A 27,495-nucleotide genomic window follows, 5' to 3' on the forward strand; every position below is an offset into this window, starting at 1 on the left:
TTTCAATGACTTTCAGGTGCTTAAAAATAACATAATTCCCAGTTGCTCTGCTAGATGAAAATGCCACAATCATCACTCGTCTATCTATATAGATATCCTTAGGATAGGATAGGATATCTATCTATCTATCTATCTATCTATCTATCTATCTATCTATCTATCTATCTATCTATCTATCTATCTATCTATCTATCTATCTATCTATCTATCTATCTATCCATCCATCCATCCATCCATCCATCCATCCAGCCAGCCAGCCAGCCAGCCAGCCAGCCAGCCAGCCAGCCAGCCAGCCAGCCAGCCAGCAGCCCGTCATGGATGGCTTGATGAGAGGTCTGGTCTGTTGTTACAGAGGAACAGGTGGGGCAGACTAAACAGTCAGCACAGGGTTGAAATGAACACATACACAAAACACACACACATGCAAGCTGCAGGGAGGCAGGCTGTCAGCCGCTCAGACACTAGTCCATATGGTAGACCTCTGGAGCTGTTGCCCTTAGCAGAGTAGGGGAGGGAAGCAAAGATGCTTGGAGGATGGCAGGAGAAGGCAGAAGGATGCAGGGGGACGTTGAAACTAATCAGTAGGGCTCCCCAACTGTCCACTGTCTTTGGGGAGTTGAGATATGCATATATGTGACTGACTGAACTAAGGGTGCAGAGATGATAAGTTGGAGGGTTGTAGTCTGTTTGTCTGCTTGAGTGTGTGTGTACATCCATCCATTCATTTTCTTAACCGTTTATCCAACTGTGGACATGGGAAGGGGGCTGCATTCTGTCCCAGCTGGCGTTGGGTGAGAGGCAGAGTACCCCCTTTACAGGTTATAAGTTATGTGGAAATAATGCTTTAAGTTCTTAATTTGATTTCATTTATTTAACATAAATACAATACATATTCTAGTGCTTTAAGCAATTGTTAAATTGAAATATATATAAAAAAAAATAGATAGAAATAATGATCTAGCAATTTTCACATGTGTTCTGTATATACAAATTGTGTTTGTAGTTTGTTGTCATTATTATTCAAACGTATTGTCTTATTACTTAAACAACAACAAGAGATACAATAGCAGTCTGATGTTGTTGAGAAGTGCTATAGGGTAATGTTAGTTGTCTTCAGCATAGCAGAAAACCAGTCTGCCTTGACCTAGACAGAAATGACGTTTATAGATCATTAACATGTTAAACTTTTATTCAACTTACATTTAGTCATATATATTTATATATTAGTTTGTTTTTGTTTTTTTAAATTTATGTTAGCAAAGATAAAATTAAATACATTGTCAACTACACATACAGCCATCATAGATAAAGTTAATATTGTTTTTGTTTTTTAATATATCATATAGTCATTTTAAGCATTTAAATAAGGTTTTTTTTAATATTTAAATGAAAATCTTGTGTTTTATATCCTTTATTCATTCATTCTTGATTTTTACATGCAAGCCCAATATAACTGCTATTAGGTTTATCAGCAATGACATACATTCACGCAACGCACTCTATTAGTGCAAATCATCATTCACCGTTTTGGTTGTTTTTCCTGTACACAACAGAAAACAGATTTAATTTCAGGTCCTTGACTTCTTGCTGACTTAAGCTCTAGTGTAATTTGACGGTGCTCAGTATTGGTTAAATCCTGCAAGGACAATGGTGAAATATGATGTCATCCTACACTACTGTAAATGCAAGCACACTAGCAAACAAGTCACTACTTTAATGTGCACAATTTTAATACTATAGATGACTAGATCCACTCCAAACAATCCAATCAGTTTTGTTTTTTGTGTGTGAGAGATCCTTACAAATCCTGCTCTTCCATTCAGCTAAGCTTTGCAAATATATTAAGCTGTGCTACTGTGAAAGAGAGGCCGGCCACCTGCCACTCACATCCCAAATAGACCAACAGATGCATAGACTGGAGGTCAGATGGCCAACCACTTGTCATAATGCTAAACATCACCATGTAGACCCACTTCTTAAGTCAAGCACTGTTGTTGAAGTCTCCCATTCATTTTTGCTGTGCTATTTATATGTGTGCTTCTATACATGTGCTAATTAGTACAAGGACGTATCCTTTTCTAAACAAAAGTGTGGACAAAGGAGGATAAGGTTTATGGGTGGAATGAGAAAAAGTGACAATAAACTTCATATAAATCATTTGTTTCATTAATTATGTTAAATGTAGCAAGGGTAACTGAACCTCAAACCACACTGGCTATGTATAAAAGATGGGTAATTTTTACCTAATGCCAGCACCAACTAGTTTGGTTAGGCAGGTGGATCTGTAATTCACTGTGATTTTGAATGGGGTGCTAATTTTAGATGTTGGAAAAACAGGTTTAAAATATACTTACTGGAGAAACTGAATAGCCATTTCCTTTAGGCGACATGTTTATTGTTTTGGGGATTTTCCGCCTTCTAGAACAGGAAGATTGGGATGACAATCCTACATACCTGCACACGTGAGCTGGAACAGAACCAAACCCAGGCCTCTGAGCTGAGGACAGACTTTTCTACATGCGGTACACACTCTGACACACAGCAAAATCTCCAGTGTTAAATTAACACTAGAGAGTGTCTATATGGGTCCACACCTCTGAGTGTTAAATACAACACTGTTGAGTGTTAAATTAACACTTTTGACAGTGTTATATGTTTAAAAGTAACCTAGTCAGTTTTGAAGATTAACAATGGCTAACACTGAGCAGTGCTGTTTTGCTAACACTGGAATATTTCTAACATTTTGAGTTATTTTCCAGTGTTAGAAAATCAGCACTGCTCAGTGTTAGCCATTGTTAATCTTCAAAACTGACTAGGTTACTTTTAAACATATAACACTGTCAAAAGTGTTAATTTAACACTCAACAGTGTTGTATTTAACACTCAGAGGTGTGGACCCATATAGACACTCTCTAGTGTTAATTTAACACTGGAGATTTTGCTGTGCAGGTGAGCTACAGGTGCTGTTCTTTTGTGCGCTCATAGGTTGAACAGAACAGGACACTGCCGCTTGGCTAAAACAAGCTCCGATACTGGACCTTATTTCTACCTCACAAAATCATAGCAACTGGCCAATAAATCCATTCGTTCATTAACCATTAATTAATTAAATGCCACATTGTACACTTGCCATAGAGTGGTTTCATCATAGTTGTGTCTTTTTTTTAAAAAAACAGTTGCTTGCTGTTGCTGAAAACAACAGGGTTGATGTGATAGCTGAGTTTGTATGACTTATTTGGAAACACAGGAATCATCTGACTTCACTTTAAATTTGAAAATCCACATTTTTAACTGCAAGACTATGTTCCCCATCACATCTATATAATATTAATGGATACGATGCCAATAAAAACAAGCTCCATCTTGTATGTTCATAAACAGTATAATTGTTGTATCTTTAGTATTTCCAAGTAAACCCTTTGTCTTTACTTTAAAGTGTCACCCCGGGCAACTGAAATGTCCAAATGATAGTTGTGATTGGTCCAATATTTGTTTATATTATCTAAATGTATTTATTTATTTTGCTCTTTGAGTACCATATGGCATTAATTGCCTACAAATCCATGAATACTAATAGACATATGGTTGGATATGAACTAAATAATCAAAGGGTAATCCTGGGACAGGCTGTGCTTGTTTAATATCAGTTAATGACGCAGTAATTGCATTTTAACCTTATACATATGGCCTATACTTTATAACTGCAAAATGTGTTTTCTTTAACAAGACTGTAGTAAAGTCTGAAATAGTTTCTCTTAATTCAGCTGTTTTTACTGTTTATTTTATTTCTATCACAGTGAAAACCTCATCGCATAACAATCAGAAGCTGTTCCTAGATTTTTTTTAAAGTACTCTATAGGACATGTGGGAAATCTTTGTTATTTAAACAGATTAGGTTTCCAGTGTAGAGGTAATAGAGCCATTTAATCACTAGAGGGAGACAAAAGATTTGAATCTAAGCTTTGAAATTCCCTGTTGAATATTTAGTGTGAAGCTGAGCCATGGTCTATGACTTAAAAAACAAGTTGTTAGAAATAAAGTTGTTACATCAATATTCACTACAGTAAACATGAACCAATTAGAATAAAGTAAGCGTTGATATTTGAGTTGATTAGCTACTTTAGAATTATAAAGAAATGTTGTTGACAGATGAGAATATTTAGAGCATCTGTGTGGGTTTAGAGGAATTTTCAGTCAAAGCTCCAAACTTGTTTTCATTAAGGGAGCAACTGCCTCTAAACAGCCCACCCAGAAGAGTGTTTTCCAACCCTGAGTGCTGGGACTTCTTTGCTATTTCACCTGCTGTGAAGCAGATGCAACACAGGCTGCCACACACACAGCTGAAGGGCTGACAGATACCTTGCCGATGCAACAGAGCATAGGAAATGAGGACTGCTTCATCAGCTTGTTTCAGTGACTCCTGCATGGTCTTAATGTCTATGATGCACAATTAAGTGCACCTCTGCTGAGTCACCACAACAGTCCAGTACTTATCCACGTTGAGTTTCTGTCAAGACCGAGACTGAACGGCTTGGCTTATTACTCCTGAAATCATGGCATATTAGGAAATAGTTCAAAATAGTTATTGCATTTTTTTTCACATTTTTCATTACATATTTACTACTCACTACTAAATGAAAAAGAAAACTGACAGCCAGAGTAGATTTCTGCAAATTACAAAAGAAATGGAAAGCATTGCTAAACAGTTTGAACTGAAGAAATGAGGAAGGAAATAAATTAAATCTGAAAAATATTTTAGTTTGAACTGGAAATTTAAACATGAAAATTGTGGACTGAAAAGAACTGAAATTCCACTTACTGGCACTCATCTTCAGCATACGCAGGATTGTTTTGGGTTTTTAACTGAAACACCATGAGTTGCATTTTTGGCAGTAGCCCCGGTGGAATCAGTTTACTAATCTAAACCACGATTCTACCTTCTATCTGCAGAAAATTTCAAACACAAACAACAAAGTTTTCATGTATTTTTTTAGCCCATTTCTTCACTGTCATGGAATTCCCAGTCTGGGAGATGAGGTCGTTTGGTCTTGGTCTGTATCCAGCATTGATTCATCCTTTGCGATGCTCAAACACCACGCTGCCAACTCATTTGGTACCTACTGGAGAAGAGCTTTGGGCTAATCATGCTTTGTACAACATCTTACTGGTCACGTGTCTGGTTTTAACAACATTTACTGGTTATTTGGTTATTTGGTTACTGACCAACTTTAACTATGCCTCAGCTGCTGCAACAGGGCATCGGTGTCATGGTACTGAGGGGCATTATGGCCTCTTTCAGTTCCTGTTGTCCTGAAACCCATTTTGAATAAGAGCTAATAAATATAATTGTTCTGATTAACGTGCAGGCTTCTTCATGGTAACATCACACCCACTGTTTTCTGTCAGCAGAATTCAAGCCGAAGATGCTTAGTGGGTGTCATTCCTGATATAAGCTCTCTTCACTAGAAATACGTTTCTGGCCTTGAAAGCATATCGATTTTGTTTTCCTTATTGCAGAACTTATATATATATATATATATATATATATATATATATATATATATATATATATATATATATATATATATATGCGCAGTGATTTTGCGCGTTTCGGGCACACTGGAAATGAGATCTGTGATCTGAGGCTGGGTGTTGAAATACACTCGAAATAAATAATGAATCAAAAACTTAATTATGCGTGGCTCAACCTCACATTGCTGATTAACGGATGGGCTGAACAAGAAGCTCTTTGAACTTTGAGTGTGTGTCAACACCGCTGCTAATCGCATCGCCCTCAATTAACTTTACTTAGCCTACTACTGGATAAACCTCTTTTGGAGGAGGAGGAGAAAATAGAGGGAGGGGGGTTCAATGTGTGTGTCTGCATGCCCCCTACCACAGCCCTCTACCCCCTCTTACAGGACTGCCAGCCCGTCTAGAGTTATTCCAGGAATGCGTTGAACATGGCTGCCGCGATGAAGGCGCAGAAAACGGGACTGCTGGAACTTCGAGTGACCGTGGACCGCTGGATCCGGGTATTGGCTACACTTACCGAAGATAGTCTCACGTTAAACCCCGGCGAGGGCACCGAAGAACCCGCGAAGCCAAACCCGAGTCCTGCCGGTGCTATCAACGGAGATCCCCCGAACCTCAGCTCGTCCCCGGTCCCGGAAACCATCACCAACGTGAAGCGCACGGTGCGAGTTACCAAGCAAGATGTTGGCGGGCTCGGAATCAGTATCAAAGGTAAGGTAGTTTACGAAAGTATCTTAAAGATAGCTAACTGCATGAACGGCGAGTTACTGTCAGTTAACACAAGTTTTGACTACAGCGTACCTTCTGTCACCCACCGCGAAAACAGCGGCCAGTTAACTTGCCTAACTTCAACAATGTGCAACAATTCTCAGAAACGTGCGTAAAATGCAACTTTTCCGCGATTTGCTCTATGACAAATATCCGTTCGTGTTATAACTCACACGTATAGGTCCGATGTTAGCGCAGAAAAAACGACAGCTGTGATTTTCTCAAGCTGTTTCTCTCCTCAACAGGGAACCATTTCAGTGCACCACAGTCACCGGAGACGGTAATTATTTCGCTACTGTCATGTAACGTTGGGTTCCACCGTGTTTAAATAACTTGGATAATTGAATTGAGAGAAATCAGGAAATGGCACGTGATTCTGTTTAACTCGATTTGGGTTTTAAAAAGTTTCCACAAATCCCCGAATACTTTCCGTAGATGCTTATTACCCAGCAGTGTCGACACCAGCAGTTCATTTAAACATATTTATTTATGGACTACAGACACCAAACAAAGCAGGTTATAAACCTGAATATTATGCGTTATCAACCAACACTCACATACACAAATGTGTCATTAGTTTTATTAGATCTAACTTCTGATTATGAAGCTGTAACACCAATAAATATATGTGACAGAGTAAAATCCACGCTCTACAGAGTATTTTAGGTGGTTCAAAGACCTTTTTGGCTGTGGAACTTTGCTTTTGAATAAGCAATCCGGAGTAGACATGGACACAGAGACCTCTACTGCACATAGTGGCCACAAGAATATTGTTTCTACAGGGACTTCTCAATGAAGAAAGGTTGTAATCTCTCCATATTTTACCAGCAAAGCCTGCATACCTGCCATGTGTTTTGCAGCAGCTGATAAAAGACTTTTCCTTGTCCTGCTTCCACAAAAGTAGCCTATCTCTGTGGGGATCTCAAACTGAAGATGATTAGGAAGGTTGAGCAGTGGGATGCTATGTAAATATAAAAGATAAAACGGACAGGAATGTGATAACAAAGTTTTAGGAATGTTTTGGATATTATTATATTTTATAGACGGACAAATATTACAGCTTTTGTTCTTGAAATTTAGTAGCAACTGATAGATTTACACTTTTTCTTTTTACACAGCTTGCTTTGTGTCTTTACATTGTCTTTATAATTGAAACAGTAATTAGGTGGTCATTTTCATATTCTTGCCACACACAGTGGGGTTCCGCCGCCTTGGCTTTAACTAGAATTGTTTGAGGTTATTGTGGTGAACTTATGATTCTTTTGTGCAACTTAAATAAACACTGTTTGTTGCACACTGATGTATTACATACTGTGTTTCTTATTTTGCTTGGGTCGTGATAAATGCAAATGCAGACCCCACAATTCTCGCCTAAAAAGTCAGCTTTCTAAATTCAGATTTTCCTGGTGGTGTGTTGTAAATATGTACTGGAAGAGTTTTCCTAGAATTACATATAAAAATAAAAATCTCATTAGGTTTCTTGCACAGTCTCAATAAATCTAATTATATTTTTTAATCATAACCCCTGTGTGATGACATGTATCATATCAATGAATTATTGTCAGTTCACAACCTTAAGTCACCTTGTGTTGTAAAGCATGGGCTGCCAAGGCAGTAAAAGGTGTAATAAATAACGGGCATGGATCTATAAGCAGCATGTGTGGGTATAATTGCATGTGTGTGAGCTGTAGCTTCCTCCTGGCAAGTTTGTCTTCCCAGGTAATCACTTGGCGATTGGTTGATGTAAAGTGTCGAGTTGATAGATAATTGTAAACTTGCATTATTGTCATGTTGCAAAGATGGCTCATCATTGTAGCTGCTGGTGACATCTTAATTTTTAGTCCCCCCGCAATTCCGAACAACAACAAAACAAAGCCAAACCCTAATGACATAACTGTGATGTCCATCTGTGGAAATGGGTGGGTTTGAAAATCAGACAGCATGTTATTAAAACCAAATCCTAGCTAGAAGCCTTTTGGCTTGACATTGTTGCGATGCTGGATGTTCAGAGGCAGTTTTGGGAGGAAGGGTATACAAGATTGAAAGTGAAAGGTGCAGGCAGAAAGAGCAGGCCAAACATGAAATGGTATATGGGACAAGAGGTCAAAGAGGTGAAAAGAGTAAAAAGAAAAAAGAAGCAGGAAGAAAAAAGTGTCAGAAACGCAGGGGGAAACAAATGAAAGAACAGAGAAAAACTTGTAGGCTAGTTGACACCGCATTGCGAACAGCTGAGAGAAGCAGCTCACAGCAGTCAGTTGTCATTGGCTAAAGATGAAAGCTATGTGGCTGGGAGTGGAGTACTCCACTAGTGTTAATTTTAGGGAGCCCACCCCAGCTTGAGGAAGAGTACGGAGGCAACTTTAACTCACGTCTAAATTTAAGAGGGGAGGCATGGAATCTAGACTCCAGGTCTCTGGACAGGCAGAATGGTAAAAGTTTGCGTGTCTCTGCAGACATTTTTCCTTCTTTGGAGCCACTGAGGTGCACGGTCCGTGCATATAACCACAATAACAGTCAGAGGGAATGCTACTTTGAGAGAAGGCAGTTGGTGAACAGTACCATAAAACAATTATTTCACTTTAAAACCATCCCAGACTTTGTTTGAATAGTCCCTATGTGTTGAATTCCAGTTGGGTGGGCCAAATATTATGAAACCATGTTTTGGTTCCTGAAACTCTTATAACAGACCAACTCATACTTTTTCCAGACATTATTTTTGTCAGTCAGCAAGACTCAAGTGCAACATTGCATAACAAAAATATTAATAAAATTGCATTAGGAATATGAATCCACAATACTTTGAAGTTTTGTTTTGACTCTATATATTGTTCCAGCATTGTGTGAATTAAGCTGATGACAGTTGAAGTGCAGACGTGCAGATTTTTTGATGATGAAGAAGCATTATAATAAATAAATTAGATACACAGCACTATTATACCATTTACTAATCTGCCATAAGAAGCTTCTGTGGCTCCACCCTGTCTGTACCACTGCCACCCACCTTATATTTGATTGACAGATTCCCAGCTGTAGGTGCTGAACTGTATTTGACATGAAATGCACCTGCAAGAATGGTAGGAAGGAAATAAAGGTTTGTGTGGGAGTGGCAGACATATTAATGGTTATTTTTTAGAACAATATGTCAAAAAATGTTTATTCTGCAATCATTCCAGTAAGTGGTATTTCAGACTTGAGGGAAACTTCAGACTCTCTTGGGAATTTCCTCTCTCCTCCAAGGTCAGGCTTTATAATGTAAAGAAAGTGGGAAAAAATATTTTTAACTGTTCCTTAAAGGTTTTGTCTCCTCATTGATTCAAATGTCTACTCTCTAAACGTGCCCCCATCCTTTTCTCTGCCAACGCTAAGTGTTTCTGACACCCTCCTCATCATCCCCTGGATACTTTAGCCCTTTTTCAGACTCACACTCTTTACCATAAAACCGATGACCTCCAAACTTGTTGGCCTTATGTCTAAACGAGCTTCACTTTTTTTTGTAAAAGTCATGATCTCTATCTTTCTAGGCCAGGCCGAGTAACATTTAAATATAACTTTATTAACGACACAAGTTTGAACTGCAGCCACTGCTGTCTCTCACATGCTGGTATGCTGAGCAGCACACACTGAGACGTTGCTCTTGTAGACAATGGCATGTTCAAAAGTGTTGCCACACTTGAGTAGAGCTTATGCTGACAATGCTTGTCTCCTTTTTTTATGGTAGAAAGCACTGGCTCCGTCATTGCCTTGGGCATGTCTGAATGAACCTGTGTGGAACATTAAAGTGATAGTGACCTATATTTGAATGCCGCCACTTTAACAGACTAATGAAGCCATTAATGTTACATTCATCATGTCTGAAAATGGCTTTAGAAACCAGTATCACTATATCCTAGAAACTCTCTTGCCTACTGTGCAACTGCTGTACTACATTTGAATCCTCTGTTATATGCACTGTGTCATCTTGAGCTATATCAATCCATATCAGCTTTAATGAAGCCTTATTGTATGTTCACTCATATTGTCTGCAGTCGTTGTTGCAACTCTGTCCATTCACAGCAATTCTGTTAGATCTTCCAGTATTAATTATGTGGTTGGATTAGCTTATTTACTGTTATTATTCAGTTTTGTACAAGAGTGTAGTTACTTATTTAAAGAATGTAATGAGTTGGGGCTATCTTGTGCCTGTTACCTCATGAATAAAATGTTAATTTAGTGGTATATAACATGCTAGGCCATGATATGTGTGTGTGTGTGTGTTCCTCCTTGGGTCTTCTGCAAAAGTCTGAGGTACTGCACAGAATCTTAGCTGTTCCTAGGACTGCACTGGACTTAGACCCCTAATGTTGTGCCTGTAATCTGCTGGAGCCACTCTTCCAGTTACATCTCCTAATGCTCCTGTTACCACTGGGACTATTATGGGCTTTACCTTCCACATCTGCTCCAGTTGTTCCCTGCTACTTCTCTGTTTTCTTGTGCTCCCTTTTCTCATGTTGCTGTCCCCTGGGACTGCCACATCTACGACCACTGTGGTCTTCTGCTCCGTGTCAACCACCACTATGTGTGGTTGGCTGGCCAGCAGCTGCTTGAAGTCCCACAGGACCTTAGCCTTGTTGTTCTCAACCACCTTCTGTGGTGTCCTCCATTTGGGAGTTGGGTACTTCTAACCCATATGAGGCACAGCTGTGCTTGCACACTATCCCAGCCACTTGGTTGAGTCTCTCAGTGTACACTGTCCCAGGTTACATCTCCTGCACCTTCCTGGTCCTGTTGACTGTGGCCTGTAGATCTCCAACGTTGATAGTAGAATTCTCTCACACTCCATATACAATATGCAATATCCATTTACAATGTCACCCACTAAAGAAAGAACTGCAGATTTTTTTTGTATTGTAGTATAGTGAAGTCTATCATTTCTACCAGTTCGTTGTATCTACTTACAACCACAAAATGCTCTCTTAGAATGACTCTTATAGGCTTATAGGCAGATAACATGGTATCCATCTACTTTGGCTTCTGTATTTGTTGTTGGTTCTTCAGCTCCTTTTCAAAATGGCATTAATTAAACACAAACCTTAAAAAATATACCTAGCAGTATTGATAGTCATGCATGTTACTTAACTGTCCTGTGACAAATTCCCATATCTTTTTTTAAGATTTAAAGTCATTACTCAAGTTTATAAGTTTAGTTGTTTTTTTATTAAACATTTGATGATATACATAAAAGATAGCATCACCAACAAAGCTTTAAAACCCACATTAACTTATCTTTTCTATAAGCTTTCTGGAACACCCTCGTTAATTCAGTGACTGAGTCAGTGAGGGCCACATATTGCCTCTGATTATACATCTATATGATGCTATGGTGCTCAGAATAGTGGATAAGTTCATCGTCCTGGTGGCGTGTGTAGAAGTTTTGATATTTTTAAGAATACTACATTGGGTGTCCAAAGAAATTTGCATGATAAAAATCCTCGCAGAGGGATCACCCAGAAGAAATAGCAAAAAAAACCAAAACACAAAAAGCATTTTATCGTCTTTAAGACTATTTCTCACTAGCCTGAAGGCCAAAGTCCAGCTTTAAGCTGACATTAACGATGATATTTCACATGAAGTGCGGAAGCCCACCACAAGAGTTACAGCGCATCCATCAGCTTACTAGTTGACCTTCATTGTGTGACAAAGAGACAAAGGGAGGGAGAGTCGGAGACACAGACCATAGTACAGTAGGCCGATCACTGTCTCCATCAGTTTTTATGTGCTCGTTTAACTGCAGTTTAGGTGACTAATGTTAAGGTGATAAGGGACAGAAACTGTTTATTTCATATTTATAACTACCAACCAGCCACACACTTTTTTAGTTTTATGACTCAGCTCTAACTTATACCTTCTGGTGTGAAGTCACAGTGAATTTAAGGGCATTTTTATCAGTGCTTTATTTACCAGCGTCCAAGAAAACATATAATTTGATTTGCTTTATATACTGCCAATAGGCCGTTCAAATAGGAACTACCAAACTGCTTTGTGAAGCTAATTAGTGGTAAAAGTTGGATTTTTCCACATGATTTTTAACTTGATTTTCTTGTCTGATCATGCAGGTGGCAAGGAAAACAAGATGCCAATCCTCATCTCCAAAATTTTTAAAGGCCTGGCTGCTGACCAGACCGAGGCCCTTTATGTTGGTGATGCCATACTCTCTGTCAATGGTTACGACTTACGAGAGGCCACGCATGACGAGGCTGTGCAAGCGTTAAAAAAAACCGGGAAAGAAGTCATCCTTGAAGGTAAGATAGTTTTCATTTAGCCAAAAACAATTAGAGTACATCCTGTGACTCTGACATTTTCTTCTTTGTCCAATTCAGTCTTTCTTTTATTGTTCTTCCTGTTGTGCGCCCGCTTTGCTGTTCAGATGCTCTAAAAAGTGACAGGATATTAGAAGTTAATTACAAAACATGCAAAGAAGAAAAACTCCTCGTATTGCCAAATGATATAGTCCTCAGGGTATTAACCCTTTACAGCCGATCGGAGCGGGCACGCTCTGTTTTGCGTAACTATTTTTAAATCCCGGTAGCTCTGCAACCAAGTAAGCTAGCGCAATAATTTTTTTTGCATATGAAACTGGAGGAGTTGTACTTACATCTTATGCCATCAGCTTGTCCTAGGTCAGTTTCCTTCCACATATAGCTTTGCAAAAACTGCATAAAAATCACTTGCAGCAACAAAAACATGATATTCCAGAAACACGCTTCGCCGATCCATCAGCTGTTTGTAACACTTCCTACGTCCATCAGCGCGAACTATCACATGACCGCATGACCTGCCCGAAACCGGAAGTGACGTCATTTTGCGGAAATGTAGTTTTTTACGATCGGGGCCTTATGAGCTTGTGTTTTACTTGTTATGTGTTTTAAAAAGTTATGTTTGAGTTTATGACTTTCTGTGTCGTTTCTGGGATGCTTAGGACTCCTATTGCACTGCTGGAAATAGTTTATTTTGATGCATATGCTGTTATTTTGCAAATTTGCACTATAATATTTATTTTCGTTTTTCCTGCAGTATATAAAAATTGGTGTATTTCAAAAATAAAACTATGAAGACACTCAAAATAAATTTCCTGTGGTGGGAAACTAGTTTGTGTAACTTTTTTGTATTTACAGTTTTGAGGGATAAGCCTCTTAAATTTCTCTAACTAGAAATATATGTTAAAAAAACAAAAACGATTTTCAATTGTTTTGTAGTTTATTGCACTTTTTTGCAATTTATGTAATTACTATGCACCTAATGCAGACATATTATTAAAGTTTGGGCTATAATGGTTGTATTGATGTATAGCAACTTGAAATGCTCCCAAAAATGGCTCCACAGCATGTAAAAATATAATATAAGCTCTGGCGAACTTGGTTCTATGGTAGGTCTTAAAGGGTTAAAGTACGTAAGTTCTTATATCTCATCCACCCTCTGTGCACCCCACAGCTCCAAATAGATACATAGGTAAAAATAATGAGAATGTTTGATACCTTGATATTCTTTATAGATTTTTCCAGACCTGATTCAGTCTTCCTCGAGGGTGAAAAATGACGAGCCGGGAGAGACGCTTCATTTAATCAAAACTTTGATCTGACTTCACCGGAAACATCCAAATAATGAGTTGAACTCAAACAGCGAGAGGAAAAGCCTCACTATTTAAGAATACTGTTAGGGCTCACACCTGTGAGCACCCCAGTATGCTAATGAACCGTCTTTCGATAATATTAAACCGTTTTGACACTGATACGAAGTTAGATCCCAAACTCATGGGATCCGGCTGGCTTTGCATAGGAAGCTTTGTGGTGGAGTCAGAAGGTGTATTCCCGTCCTTTTATGCTCACTCATTTGTGTGAGATGCTGCAGCAAATGTACAATATCTCAGTCATTCTCTATTTCACTCTCAGTATATTCTTTCAGGGTATGTTCATGCATGGATGTAAATGTGACAGTCTGCCAGTGGGTGTAACACAACAAGGTGAATCTGAGATGTGAATTTTAATTGTGAAGACAGGGGGAAAGGATTAAAAACACTCTTTTCTCTTTCTAAATGATTGCTCGACAGGAATTTGGCATCTCCTGCCAAGCTGACACAGAAAGGACAGTGGTTGGTTCGAGTTGATATTATTCAGTGACGATGCTTCTCGTCTTCCAGATGAAAACCTAGTAGGTTTTTTTAGATACAAATTTAATAATTATGTATTTTCTATCCTAAAAAAACAGAATTTGAAGTTTGACACAGGTTATTGAATCGCTATTTTTCTATGACACAGAATTTCTCAGGGTTAACTGGCACAGTAGGGCAGCTTCAGCAACTTAAGTCAGCACAGGAGATACAAGTAGCGCTATAGCCAGGGGAAATCATTGCAAATCCCCCTGTCTTACTTGTCCACAGTCAGGCAGAAAAGTGTTGATATCAGACAGCTCAACCGGTGCTGCTGTGTGATCTGACATGTCAGGAATCATTTCATGGGTTTCCCTCCCCCCTGAGGGCCCGATAGAGGAGTGAGGAGGCAAAAGAGGCTCAGAGGCTCACTGAGGGGTATGTGTGCATGCACATTTTTGATGTTCTGCTGATGTATGTCTGTCTGACCAGGAGATGACTGGACTTCAGGATGCATATCTGTAGTGGAAATCTTGTGAGCATTTTACGGGAATAAAAGAAAACATCTTTAGGGTTGTGTGTTTTTTGTTTTTTTTTCCTGCTGTAATTTTCAAGATTGCACCTTTATTTCAGGACTATTCTGTATCATGATAATGCTTGAAAATACCGATGACATAAAGTTCATGTACAGTGCTTATTTTGGTTTTGGCATTTTGTCAAGATACTCACAAACACAGTGAGAAGCAAGCTCCTTTTTGGCACCACTCTGGTGTTAAAGGTCAGGGTAGCACTCTCTTTTACATGTGCACAGCAACAAACACACACCACTGCTGTGCTCACGGCAGTTTTCAGCGCTCTGTTAAATTCATAACACAGACGGCCTTGACTGAGATCAAGGAGAAACGGCCTCCATCATATTAAAATATCTTGACTATATGAACAGTAACACTTGAATCTGTCAGATAAACCCTTTCACAACATTTACAGGAGTTAAGGCATATTAGACACCTGGTTAGCATTCTGTACCTTTGCTGGGATTTTTTTTCCTTTCCAACTCTTTTGAAAGTCAAGTGATAAAATATTTTGTATTAAACACATATCTGCCCGCTCAGATTAATGCAATTTGATTGCTACAGCAGCACATGTAGGGTATTAATGTCAAGGTCTGCTTTAGCAGTATAATCAAAGGCTTCAAGGACACTAGGTTTTTCTTTAATGATGTGCTAGCTTAAGGTTTTTCTTAAGAATTGTCTGTGTGCATAAAATTAGAACATTAAAAACAGGAAAATTGCTCATTAGAACCAGTTTTGTGAGGGGTTAAGCATTTCCAGCGGCACATATGTGGCACAGCTGGGTATGATTTTACCAGTGTTTACTTTATCGATTTATAATGAGTCACATGATTTTAAATAGGCCACACAGTTGCTTAGCAGCCAATAGTACAGGAAAAGGGCAACAGTGGGCAGCTCCCAGGTGTGACCATGAAGGTGCGTAAAGCCTCTCACTGTAAATAGGAATTTGTGAATATTCTGTGTTTTTATTTTTTTGGCGAAAAACAATTAGAGCTAGCTTTCTTCACCTTACTTGTGGCCCTTATATTATATTGTTGATGGAATATCAATGGATGTGTATGAGAAAGATAGCACATGGGGTGGGGGGTGAGGGTGGGGGTATCAGATAAATATAACAGGCCAGATGAAGCCATAAAAGCACAGCTGCCAGCATTTCTTCACAGCGACATTTATGGCCTGACTGCTTATGTGTGAGTGTGCGAACATGCGGTGTCTTTACCTGTGTGTGTGCTTCTGCTGCATCACAACCTGTTCTTTTCACATTTTCCAGTCACAGCAACAACTTTTAGGCTTAGGATCAGGAGGAATGATGAGATTTATATATGAGTTTTGTAAAATGTTAACTGTGAAAACATCATGGACCAATTAGGCATTGTTTGATGAAGTGAAGGTGTACAACTGTGATGTTTCCATAAATGACAAATGAATGAGCAGCAGTTTGTCATTACTGCTGTGTTTCTATCCATTCTTAATTTGGACTCTTACTGAAAATGCATCTGCCGTTGCAGCCAGCTCGCCAGCCAAGACAATGTGCGCATCCACTCCACTATGTACATGCACAGAGTTATAAAACTTCGTGTGTGTAGGTGTGTGAGTTCATGTGCGTGTGTGAGTCTGTGAGAGAGAGAGAGCGCGCAATACCGGGTGGAGGGTTGGAATAGTTTGGTGGGAGAATTGTTCCCTGGGCAACCAAGGTTTGACTAAAAGGACACAAACAAAGAAACTATAGTGCCACATAGAACACAAATTTCCACTATCACATAAACACACACACACACACACACACACACACACACAGAGGAAGGGAGGATAAAGAGGCTGCAAAGGACAGGTCAGGACATTGAGGCAAGTGTGAATGTGAAGGGGTGGGTTGGGGGTGGGTACATGCTGTCCATGTTTCCAAGGTATCCCAGGAGTCAAGTTTAAGTTTTTTTTTATTGTACGGGAAAGAATGTAACACACCACAGTGAGAGCTCCCGTGATGAACAAGGTGGAAGGCTGCTTAGTATCTGTGCAGACATGAGCTCCTGCAGTAGAAGGTTAAACTCAGAAAACAAGTACACAGGATTACATTTATTTTGAGCTTTCGTAATTGTTTTTTATACCTCGTTTGGTAAAGTCTAGTCATGCCTGCAACCCATGTCTGAAGTCCATCAGGACAGAGCCAGCAATGGCTAGGCCAAGTAAAGTGTCACAGTTAAGCCAAATAAACAGGCGCTAAAGATAATTAATGGTCACAAAACTGCCGAATTAGCTGGAGTTGCTCTCGACAGTCAACACTTTCTAGTGTAGTAGTAAAGATGGAGATTTATCAAAGAGGTCGAGTATCAATTTTGCAACTGAAGGAGAAGATAAAAGACAGATAGTTTTCATTTTAGAGCATAAAATTTCAAGTGGGGATTATTTAAACTAATAATACGAATGTGATTTACCGAAGGTTTGTGGTAGGCAATTCAATGCAAGTTGTGTGTCATTAACAGTTGTTAAATGACAAAAACAGATGCCTGATATTGCTTTGATGTTTGCCACTAAGAGTTTATTTGGAATGACTGTGGGAGATGTTATCAGAATGACCACATAACTGAGGTGGATTGCTCAAAGCTTTGAGTGTGGTATCCTTTGGCTCCTTCCTGCAGTTTGTCATGGAGTCCTTATCCTGAATGATTAGAGCAGAGCTCCAATAATACAGGTCTTCTGATGAAACAGTATAGAACTTTACTGTTCTTATTAACATTTGACGTTATCAAGATACTGAGAGTCAGTATTAAAACAATTTTGTATTTTCTTTTTTTTGTTTTATGTTTTTTGTCACAATGAAACATCTGTGTGTCGTCATTCAGCAGCGTACATAGGAAGCTCTGCAACATCGCCAACAGATTTTTTCATTTCTTGTTTCGTAACTTAACTCTGTTATCACATCTGCGACATGCTATATGGATATATATGTCAAAATAAAGCAATGTATAGTGAGTGTTGGATTATGGTGGGTTCCTGAAAAAGTCCAAAGTTAAAATTTTGAGTTCCCATTTGGATTTTTTTTGAGGAATGCCTTTTCAACCCAGATTTCCCACTAAAAAGTTGGAGCAGGTCGGCATACCCTGAGTTAGAAATTGCAGCAGTGAACATAAACAGTAGTAAAACTGTAAACTTTTGATCTGTAATGCCACTGTGTATTTTTGACTCAATAAATAAGCCATAAATAGATCATAGATCAGGCTCTGTCAATGAACGGAAAAAATAAGCACTGCTCTGTATTGCTATTCATACCTGAATTGCTCTCCCTTGCTACGGCTGACAAAAAATTCAGTTTTTCCTGCCGTATTCTGGAACGTCGGTCACTTTCGTGTTCCGCAAAATCTCAGCAAAGATCATTCCGTCATTAACACATGCATGGGGCAAGATCAGTAATGTTTGGTGTTCTTTGACACATCCTACAGCTTTAGCACACACAGATTGCAGGTTTATATGATAAAAATGTTTGCAATATTGCAGCTTTATTGTTAGGATAAATCCAGTGCTCTACCTGAGCTGCAATATTTATCCAGAGAATGGCTGTCTTACCCTGGAAGACCCCACACAGTCCCCAGTAATTTCTAAAAGAGAATTTCCCTTTCCATCAAAAGCGTATCAGTTCTGCTTCAACTGCTGCTCATTGATCTGGATTGCCATGCTGTTTCTGGAGAGAAACACATGCCTAACACCTATGCTTACACTGTACCACCTTCCTTGGCAGATTACTTGCTTGCTCATTGGGTGCTCCTTTCTGATGAGTGTGCACTCTTCTTGGTAGAATGTGTTGGTCATTATTCAAATGAAATGCTTATGTATTTGTTTATAAATAAAGAATTCAGCTTCCACCTGCACATTTTTTCTGTGTGTCTGCAACCTTACGCTACTTTGCCCCATTTAATACATTTGGCCATAAAGCAGAATGATGAGAGATGTGATCATTTCCTCATTTAAATAAGGAAAAACATGAATGGTCTTACAGCATACTTACAGTATGTCCTCAAAAGCATACAGATTCTCCTCAGGGGTCTTCAGTGTATTGTGCTTATTTGGACAAAGGAGAAATATCTAAAGTAGCTAAGAAAAGAATTTTAAAAATTCTATACCAGAGTATAGAAATAATATTACCTATACAAGATGTGCTTGTCTGTAGTCTTAAATTGCTGAAATGTTCAATGTTTAAAGGTGCATATAAAAAGTACATTTTGGTCATGGTGTGATTCAAAGGTTTGTGCTTGTGTTTGTGCTTAATGTCAACCTGATGTTCAGCAGAGTTGGAGATTCTGTGTGTTTGTGTGATTATGTGTACAGAGGGAGAATGAGGGATGGAATGAGACAAAGAGCTTAAGACACAGAGAATCACAGAGTTTCTTTTGCCCATTTCTCAGGACGCTTGCAGTTCTCTCTGTCCTGTCTTTTTCATTAGGGTAGCTGTTCTCTGGCCCAGTGCACGCATAGTCAGGGATTAAATAGGCTTAGTTATGGAAGCTCTATAGTTGCAGTCTTTCCTTTGTCTAAAATTATTTTAGCAGGAATGGTATATGTTTTGGACATGTCCTGTTAGTTGTATAAAGCATCCTAATGTCTGTTATCCCTGCTGGGAGGTTGGTTAGTTAGAATTATTTATTGACTTTGTTCCCATTTATTCCTGTTAGAGAAAAGTGTGTCAGTTTCAAAAGTGAGATGTGGTTAAAACAAATTAGAATTGAAGAAGTTTCTTGTATGAGATGTGAAACGTCAGGTTAAAACAAATCTTAATTTCTTATTCTCGTAGGCTGTTTAGAAAAAAAGTACAGCATTGCTAAACTTGATGACACGTACAAAAAAATTACTTTTCAAACCTTGTGATAAGTTGCATGATTAGGTTTCTTAATTGCATATATTTTCTTAACCACTTACCCGATTCAGGGTTTCAAGGTGGCTTGCAGCCCAAGAACTTGCAAGTAAGGTTAAGTGGCAATTCTAAATTAGCTGGATGTGAGACTGTCTCTCTTAGACAGACCTTTCTGTGGTGCATACAGCTTTTCCTCCAGTGTTAAATGGAGGAGATACTAGATTATACTAATTTATAATTATGTAATCTCCCACATTTGGTAACTTTTTGTTCCTTTAAATTCTTTGAAATATGTCAGTAAGATGCTTTGCCAAATAGGACATGTTCGGTCTGCGTAGGTTTAAAACATCTTTTATAGATGTTTTTTTGTGGCCTTGCCCTGACTCTTGGCTGTGTGATGTTTGAGTTGGCTTTGTCAACACACTGTGGATTGTCTGCCCACGGGAGTGCAAGTAGAGTGCTGCAAACACACACACACACCCACAAACATAGACACTCAAATTCCTGGGTGTCACACATTTAGTCAACTTTGCAGATTTGTCCTGATTTAAACATCATCATTGATGGCAGGCTATTGTGAACCATTTCCAGTATACTGAACAACGGTCGATGTGCATGTTTTTTCTGAACTGTAACTGCTAGCCAGCACCTTCTGTGCATTTCCCATCAGTTGTTAATTTTTAGCCACACTGTGTAGCCAGTTGCACAGTGTGATGCTGTGTAAATGGCTACACATGTATCACATGTGCCAGGGACCAAGAGATAACTATCAGTGACGGCTTGTGTTGAGTCATGTGTTGCTACGCTGTTCAGGCTGTGCCTTTCATGCAGGCTGTATTTTGAATCTGAATCATTATGTCTCTTAAGATGAAGACTCAGTGAACACAGTGTGTGCACATTTGACTGTATTTAATAAATGTGGCTCCATCATCCCCCCAGACCTAAGGGTATTAATACTTGCTATGAAGCTGTCAGATTGTGAACATCCAATATGCACAAACGGTAATGTGTTTCAGCCTGAGGTGAGACTTGATTTGAAGAGGTTCATTTGTGTTTGTGATAAGTGTTAGCTGAAGGATGCTTTGTCAGCATTCTCAACTAGAGCTAACTCCAAACTTAATCTCTCCGATGTCTCGCTCTCGCACATTCACGCAACTCAGGCCTCTTTCTCTCTATGTATATTAAAATTTATGATGGAGAGTTCCCTTACATTATATGGCGAGTTTGTATTCCCGGTTTGTGCAATATGTGTCAATTGAAGAAGTGTATCCATATAATAATTTTATGGAGTAAACCTCACATGTTGAGTATTGTTGTTAATATTTGACCTTGCGGATTGTAAAAGGCAGAAGCAAGAGATGGACTGCAGAGGTGGAGGAAGTCCTGACAACAAATTAAAATCCTGAATGTACAAAAATACGTTTATATCCTTCTTAATTCGTTCGAAGAACTAAATATACATCATTCAAAGTGATAAAAATCAAAATAGGACAGACTTCGAAGGGGAGTTCTGCGCGTGATCTACTAACAATGCGCTAATTTATGTACAGTACAAAGACGCAGTCATTTCATTTTAATAATAAGAAGCATTCTACCAAGAGCTGCGCAAATTAGCTGCTAAAAATAATCTGATGAGGGAATGTGAGGCATGTTCTAACAGAAATAATACATTGCAAGCCAAGGTTTCATGTATTTGTGCTTCTCTTTGAAAACAGTGTCACAATTCAGATAAATGAAAGAAAGCTGAAGGAGAATCAACATGTTTCTGATAAAAAAAAGGCAAAACGTTCTCTTAGAAATTGTTCAGGACAGCGAGCGAGGTCCTGGAATGTGAGAATCAGGCAGAGCCCGGGATTTATCCAGAGCAGAGCCGCATTGCAAAACCTGTTACAAACAGTTTCACAATATAACCCTGAAATCTCTGAGGTAATACCTGTGTGTCTTTACACAGAGATACTTGTGTATCTGTGTGTAGCAAAACATTGTTTACAGTGTAATCTCAAGCTGTCCGTGTGTTAATGAATATACTCTGTGCCACATGTGGAACTGCATTCATCGTTGTTTGTTTTTCAGTCACATATTGTAGCATTCAGCTATTAACATGCTTACACGATGTCAGTAAAAGCTGTGTTTTAACAGACATATGAGACGTTTCCTGTTAACAGATCAATTTGGTTCATAACTGATCCAACACCAGAGGCAAATTAAAACAAAGTGCAAACCACTGTGCTCACTCCTCCCTCCCTCTGATGCTACACATTAAGTTAAGTTCATTTGAGCAGTTACCTTTTACTGGGTTTCTGGAGTACTGTGCATATAACCTCAAGATAAAACATTTTCTCTTGCTGAAATGTGACTATTCAGTTTAACCCTTACAATACATTTCCGAGGAGTAATATGGGTCCTCAACATAGGCTTGTATTGTATGATTTGGCAACACTTCAGATCACACCATGCACACAGAAATTCCTGTGTGTTGCAAACACTGTTTCATTTTATTTAATGAGTGAATGAAGGTTCTTATTCCATATCTGTGAATTTAAATGCATATATTTTTCTAATACTTTTTTTATCAAATTAAAAATTAGTGTAAGCATGCAATATATTGTGTATTTGGCTCAATGATAAAAATCCAATATATGATTGGTTCTTGTACTAGCATTCACAATAACATTGTGTATTTTCAACTAGAGTCTTTCCTTCTGCGATTTCCTGCCTGTATGGAAATCAATAAATGCCACAACTGGTGCTTTACAAACAGCAGGGCCACAACTGATCAAACTGAGAGCATTTATACGGCACGCTACGTAGAAGATTTTTTGTTGACCTTTAACTGGGTTCCTGTTAAAGAGTATGTAATAGCCACTCTAGCTCTGGTTTTGTAAGTAGTCACTTCTTTGGCTACAAAATGAAGAGCTCAGTCGCTTTTAGAAGAATAATGAGGACCAGACTGAGCTACATTTTGCTTTGAGGGCTAAAATCATATTTCATATCTACAAATCAAGCTCTTCAAGGACATGTGTGAATATAGCCCCTCAAAGGGAGATACATACCATATAGTCTTTTTAAGCAAGGCCAGCAGAGATATATATTCTTGCTCTATCTTACTGTATTGATTTAAGTAGGGTTAGGCGAGTGATTTATGGAACATAATGACTGTGGAGAGTAAAGTTTTAAGCTTCTCATTGGGACACAGCATGCTGCTGGCTAAGATTATTCATTCCTTGTCTGAAAAAGCTTCTGTACAAGTTGAGATTCTGTTACTGAAGCAGCATATGTCTTAGCCCTCTTATCTATTCACACATGATATAATCTGTAAATAGACTGTACTTTCACATGAGTTAGCACTCACACATGATTCTTTTCCCTTTCCCTGATCCAGAGATTGACCTGTGTGTTTTTTAGGACATGCTAGAAAGGTAGTGAGGGAGGCAGGTGAGATTTTCTTAATTAACACGTCCCGACTGCAAATTCTCAGGTGGTCGTGGCTGAGCTGTGTCAGTCCAGTCAGCAAAGCGATCGTCTGTATTTCTGTGTTTGAGGTAATGTATTCATCTGGTGGGTGGCAGCAGATGCAGGATGGTCCCGTTGTTTGGAATGTTCAGTTTTGTTCCTTCATCTGGAACGTGTGTCCCTAAAACTACTTCTCTCCTAACTGGAGAATAATTTATGGTTCTATATTGATAAAGATAGATGAAGATAAAGATTTCTGATAATTCCAGTTCTCTTTCTAAGGGGTACAACTGACAGCATATGTGGGCAACCTTTGTTCAATGCAGACTATTACTTTCATAAAAAAAATAAATTATTAAACTTAACAGTATTGCAGTAAATTGCAGGATTCTCTCACTGAAACAACTGAAAGTAAAGTGCTGTGGTAGTGGAAAGAACTACAAATAATTAACTGAAAGCGAGTTGCTGTACACCCACGAGAAAACTGAAAATTGGCTGATTTCAGTCCCTGGTTTGTTGATTGGTGCATCTTTGCTCAAAGTGAATCTTTGGAATTGAAGCTATAATCACCCAAATAGTGTCAGAACTGAGTGTGTGTGTGTGTGTTTTCTATGAATGTATATAGTTTGTAACACTGATGTGTTCTTAAGGTCTGTATTCAGCAAACAGACTGGTTTCTTATGCCAGTATAATTATTACTGTGATCATGATTCCTTTCCTTTTAACCTGGCTAATACACAGCTGTTAGATCTTACTAGGACACGAGAAGGTGTGTTTGCTGTTGATTATTATTTGGCACTTTCTGAAGAATAAATTGCACCTATCTAGTCCCCCAAATCTTTAAATGCTTACGTGGCACATGCATTAAATATGATAATGTGATGTCACAATAACTTTTCTTTCGTCCTGCTTCTGTTCTTAGTAGTTATGTAAAAGTGACAAAGAATTTTAGTACAGAAATATAAATGCTAATTCAGCATCGCTAAGATGACTCCACTAAGACTGCTTTATGAAATGCAAATAAATATAAACGACCCTTCTCAGTGCTGCAAACTTGCTGCCACTGTCCATTATTATATTTCTCTCTTGCAGCGAGTGTTAGAAATGGCTGAGGAGTCTAACAGACTGGATGCGATCAGACATCAGTAGTAGTGTAGTTCTGTGGTAATGTGTGGTGTTATGTGGATTGTTCTGAATCTCTGTGAGTAACCCTGCCATGAAACCTCTAACGCTGTGGACACAAAGCTTGGGTCCTTTTTCCTTCAGAGCTGCTGGCCCGTAAGGACATTGTGCTTACACTCAGCAAGGGAATGGATTAACCAGTTAAATAACATAGCTTTATTAAATCACAAATCTCCAACAGGCCCTTTCTCCCTCAGTGTCATCAAGTTTACTTAACAAGCCCTCTCTGAACCCTCTGCCCCGATTCTAGGCCCCTGTTAAATTGGTGGCCCACTCTTTGTGTCAGTCTCTTACTTCACTACAGGTTTAAATTCCACTGAACTGTCTCACAGCATTGTGCCCCTTAGCCATGCTGGGGATGGAGTGGGCGATATTTACTTATATTATTCTCAATAAATGTGTTTTTGTAATCGTTGGAAGCTAAAATTGCACATTTGAGGTGGAAAAATAGTTTGTGTATACTTTATAAATCGATGAGTCTTTTGCCTTTTAGGCAGCAATCATAAGCAAAAGAATAGTGAACATTTGCCACCAAGCATCCCTTCTACTCTGTTCTTGTGTTCTGCCAGATCCAGTTCAAGTTTCCTCCACTTTCACTTTGTTGAATTAGGATAATTAACTCTCCTGACACACTATGCAAAGTAATCAAATCTCTTTGGCAGCATGTGAGTTCATTTAAAAGTTTCACTGTGTTCTGCTTTCTCTCTCGCTCTCTCTCTCTCACTTATGTCATACCTAACACCTCCCAAAGTTGGCATGTATCCATGATTTTAATGAAATGGGCTATAGGAATGACAGACCTATCTAAATCATATAGACCCAGGTAATTGACCAGAAGGAGATGCACATTAATCAGTGATAGAATAGGGACACATACAGTAAAGCTGGCATTTAACAGCCCACAAAATTAGGGATCAATAAGAAAAGGCTCTGACGAGAGTGTTTTTCCTCTTCCTTGTATGTGTACCATACGCCTCAAAATGTTCACAAACCCCACTTGTGGTTTTGGTAAATCGAAGCCTAATCCTGATCATTAACTTTTTTTAGACTGATTTTGATTAGTAACGAGTATTTATTTTAAAGGAGTTCCTATTGTGCTCACTTCCAGCACAATCACTTCTGCAATTGCATAATTTGCAGTTGTCTTAAAGCATTCCCTTGTGAAACTAGACATTTTAGCTCCTGTCTTTTTTAGCTTCCCTGTCCCTGTAGACCATCCATACATCCATCCATCCATCTTCTTTCACTTATTCAGTTCTGTGTTGTGGTTAAATTCAAAAACAACAAAACAAACCTATAAACCTATTAAAAAACAAAGTTTCACATACCAAGCATGAACATCACCATTGACGTATTTGTTAGATTAAGCCTTTATTTACAAGCACAGAACAATGTTTGTGTGTAAAATGTCAACCAAACTTCAATACGTCTACTGAAAGTTTGAAAGAAATATATGTATATATATATATAACATAACATATCTGACTTTTAACCATACCTGTGTTCTATGATGAAATTTAGTCACAAGCCATTCAGCCTGATTATCAATAGTGGTCAATCAATCAGTTGTTCTGTCTCTGCAGCAGTGGTGACTGTTTAGCATTAGTCCAGCCCAGAATCTTGCTGTTTACAAGTTTAAGAGAAGTGCTGAAAAAAACAAACGTGTTTTCTTTTCCATTGGGAAATAAAAGCAAACTTCACACATGAAAAGGTGATGTTTGAACACAGAATGAAACCATTACATAGTGACAGAACATGAAATGGACCGAAATGAGCTCATAATGTATCTGTAACATTTTCCTTTTTGCAGTCTTGAGTTTTTGCTAAATCTTTCATTTGTTTGATGTCCACTTTCATCGTCTCTTGAATAGTCCACATCTTACATTTTGCGAAACATGAACTCCACATTTTTGTATAATTGATTATTGCAAACCTGTTTTTTTCTTCTTCTTTTTTTTGTTTTGCCTCAATTGACCTCTATGTACTGAACATGTTTCACTTTTTTATACAGTAATTTATGACGTTGTTTTCACCCATAACATTGTTCCCCTGAGGTGTAACATTGGGACATTCTTTGCTTGACATAGTTTACAGAGGCAACAACATGCTTCTGAGGTCAGCAACTCCCCAGTCACATTCCAGCTGCTCCCACAGTAACCAGTGGCAAGCGGACGAAGGGCTGGTATTTAGCTTTAGTGTATTGTTTGGTCCAGTTTCAGTTTATAAGTGCCAAGTCTGAAAACATGTCAGCTCATGCCTAACTTCTTAAGCTGCTGGCCTCCTGATATGCTCCTCCTGGGTATGGATGGCTTCAGACAAGCATTAGCAGTGATGGGTTAATGATATATGTGATGGTTTCTGTGTATATTAGGTAATCAGCATAATAATGAGGTCTGGCTGTTTAGAGTTCGAACAAGTTAAAGTGTTATTTGGCAGTTTGTAATGTCCAAGTTACGGTTAAGCAAACTGTGCTGGAACTCAGCTGACTGAAAGTGTCAGGCTAGGAGTTGTTAGGTTCAATGTAAAAGTGACGAGTTTACCATGAAAAGCTTAGTGGCAGATCCTGCAGAAGAAGCAAAGAACCTCCTCACATGCGCACACTTACTCCCACACATAACTCTCTCTCACACAGACACGCACACACTACAAAAGTAGTTTCACTGGCTGCCAGATAAGCTAAAGTAATAACAGTGCCATCTCAGCTAATTTTAGCCCTGTATTGAATGAGCCGCCACTGGTATTCATGGCAACATTTCTGGCTGAGCTAAGCTGTATATTCACTCTCCCTGTATTGCCTGTCTCGCTCGTTCATATTCTCCTTTCTTGCTCCCAATCTTCATTTTTCCTGCTGCCTTTCTCTTTTCTATGTTGTTCGTTCCATTTTACACCCCTTTCAGTTCTCCATCTTTCTTATCGTCTCACCTCTCTTTTTAATACGGCACTATGTTTAAAAGCTATCACATCGAGATTGTTATTTGGGGAGATTATAAAAGCCTCTTTACAGAAGTAAACATCTCTAT

General features: G+C 38.7%; 1 protein-coding gene across 1 annotated transcript in view; it reads left to right on the forward strand.

The window, feature by feature from the left end:
* The first annotated feature begins 5,772 nt into the window (after nt 1–5,772).
* snta1 (syntrophin, alpha 1) overlaps nt 5,773–27,495 on the forward strand; it is a 31,046-nt gene continuing 9,323 nt past the window's right edge. The window contains exons 1-2 of the mRNA XM_086293496.1: nt 5,773–6,246; nt 12,396–12,581. Of these exons, the coding sequence (XP_086149622.1) occupies nt 5,964–6,246; nt 12,396–12,581 (469 nt within the window). The 5' untranslated portion in view covers nt 5,773–5,963. The remainder of the gene's footprint in view (nt 6,247–12,395; nt 12,582–27,495) is intronic.

Source organism: Aulonocara sp. 'chitande type north' Nkhata Bay, linkage group LG5 (genome assembly GCF_057382095.1).
Source record: "Aulonocara sp. 'chitande type north' Nkhata Bay isolate Kocher_YH1m ecotype deep benthic linkage group LG5, A_spYH_male_GT1.1, whole genome shotgun sequence".
Taxonomy (NCBI): domain Eukaryota; kingdom Metazoa; phylum Chordata; class Actinopteri; order Cichliformes; family Cichlidae; genus Aulonocara; species Aulonocara sp. 'chitande type north' Nkhata Bay.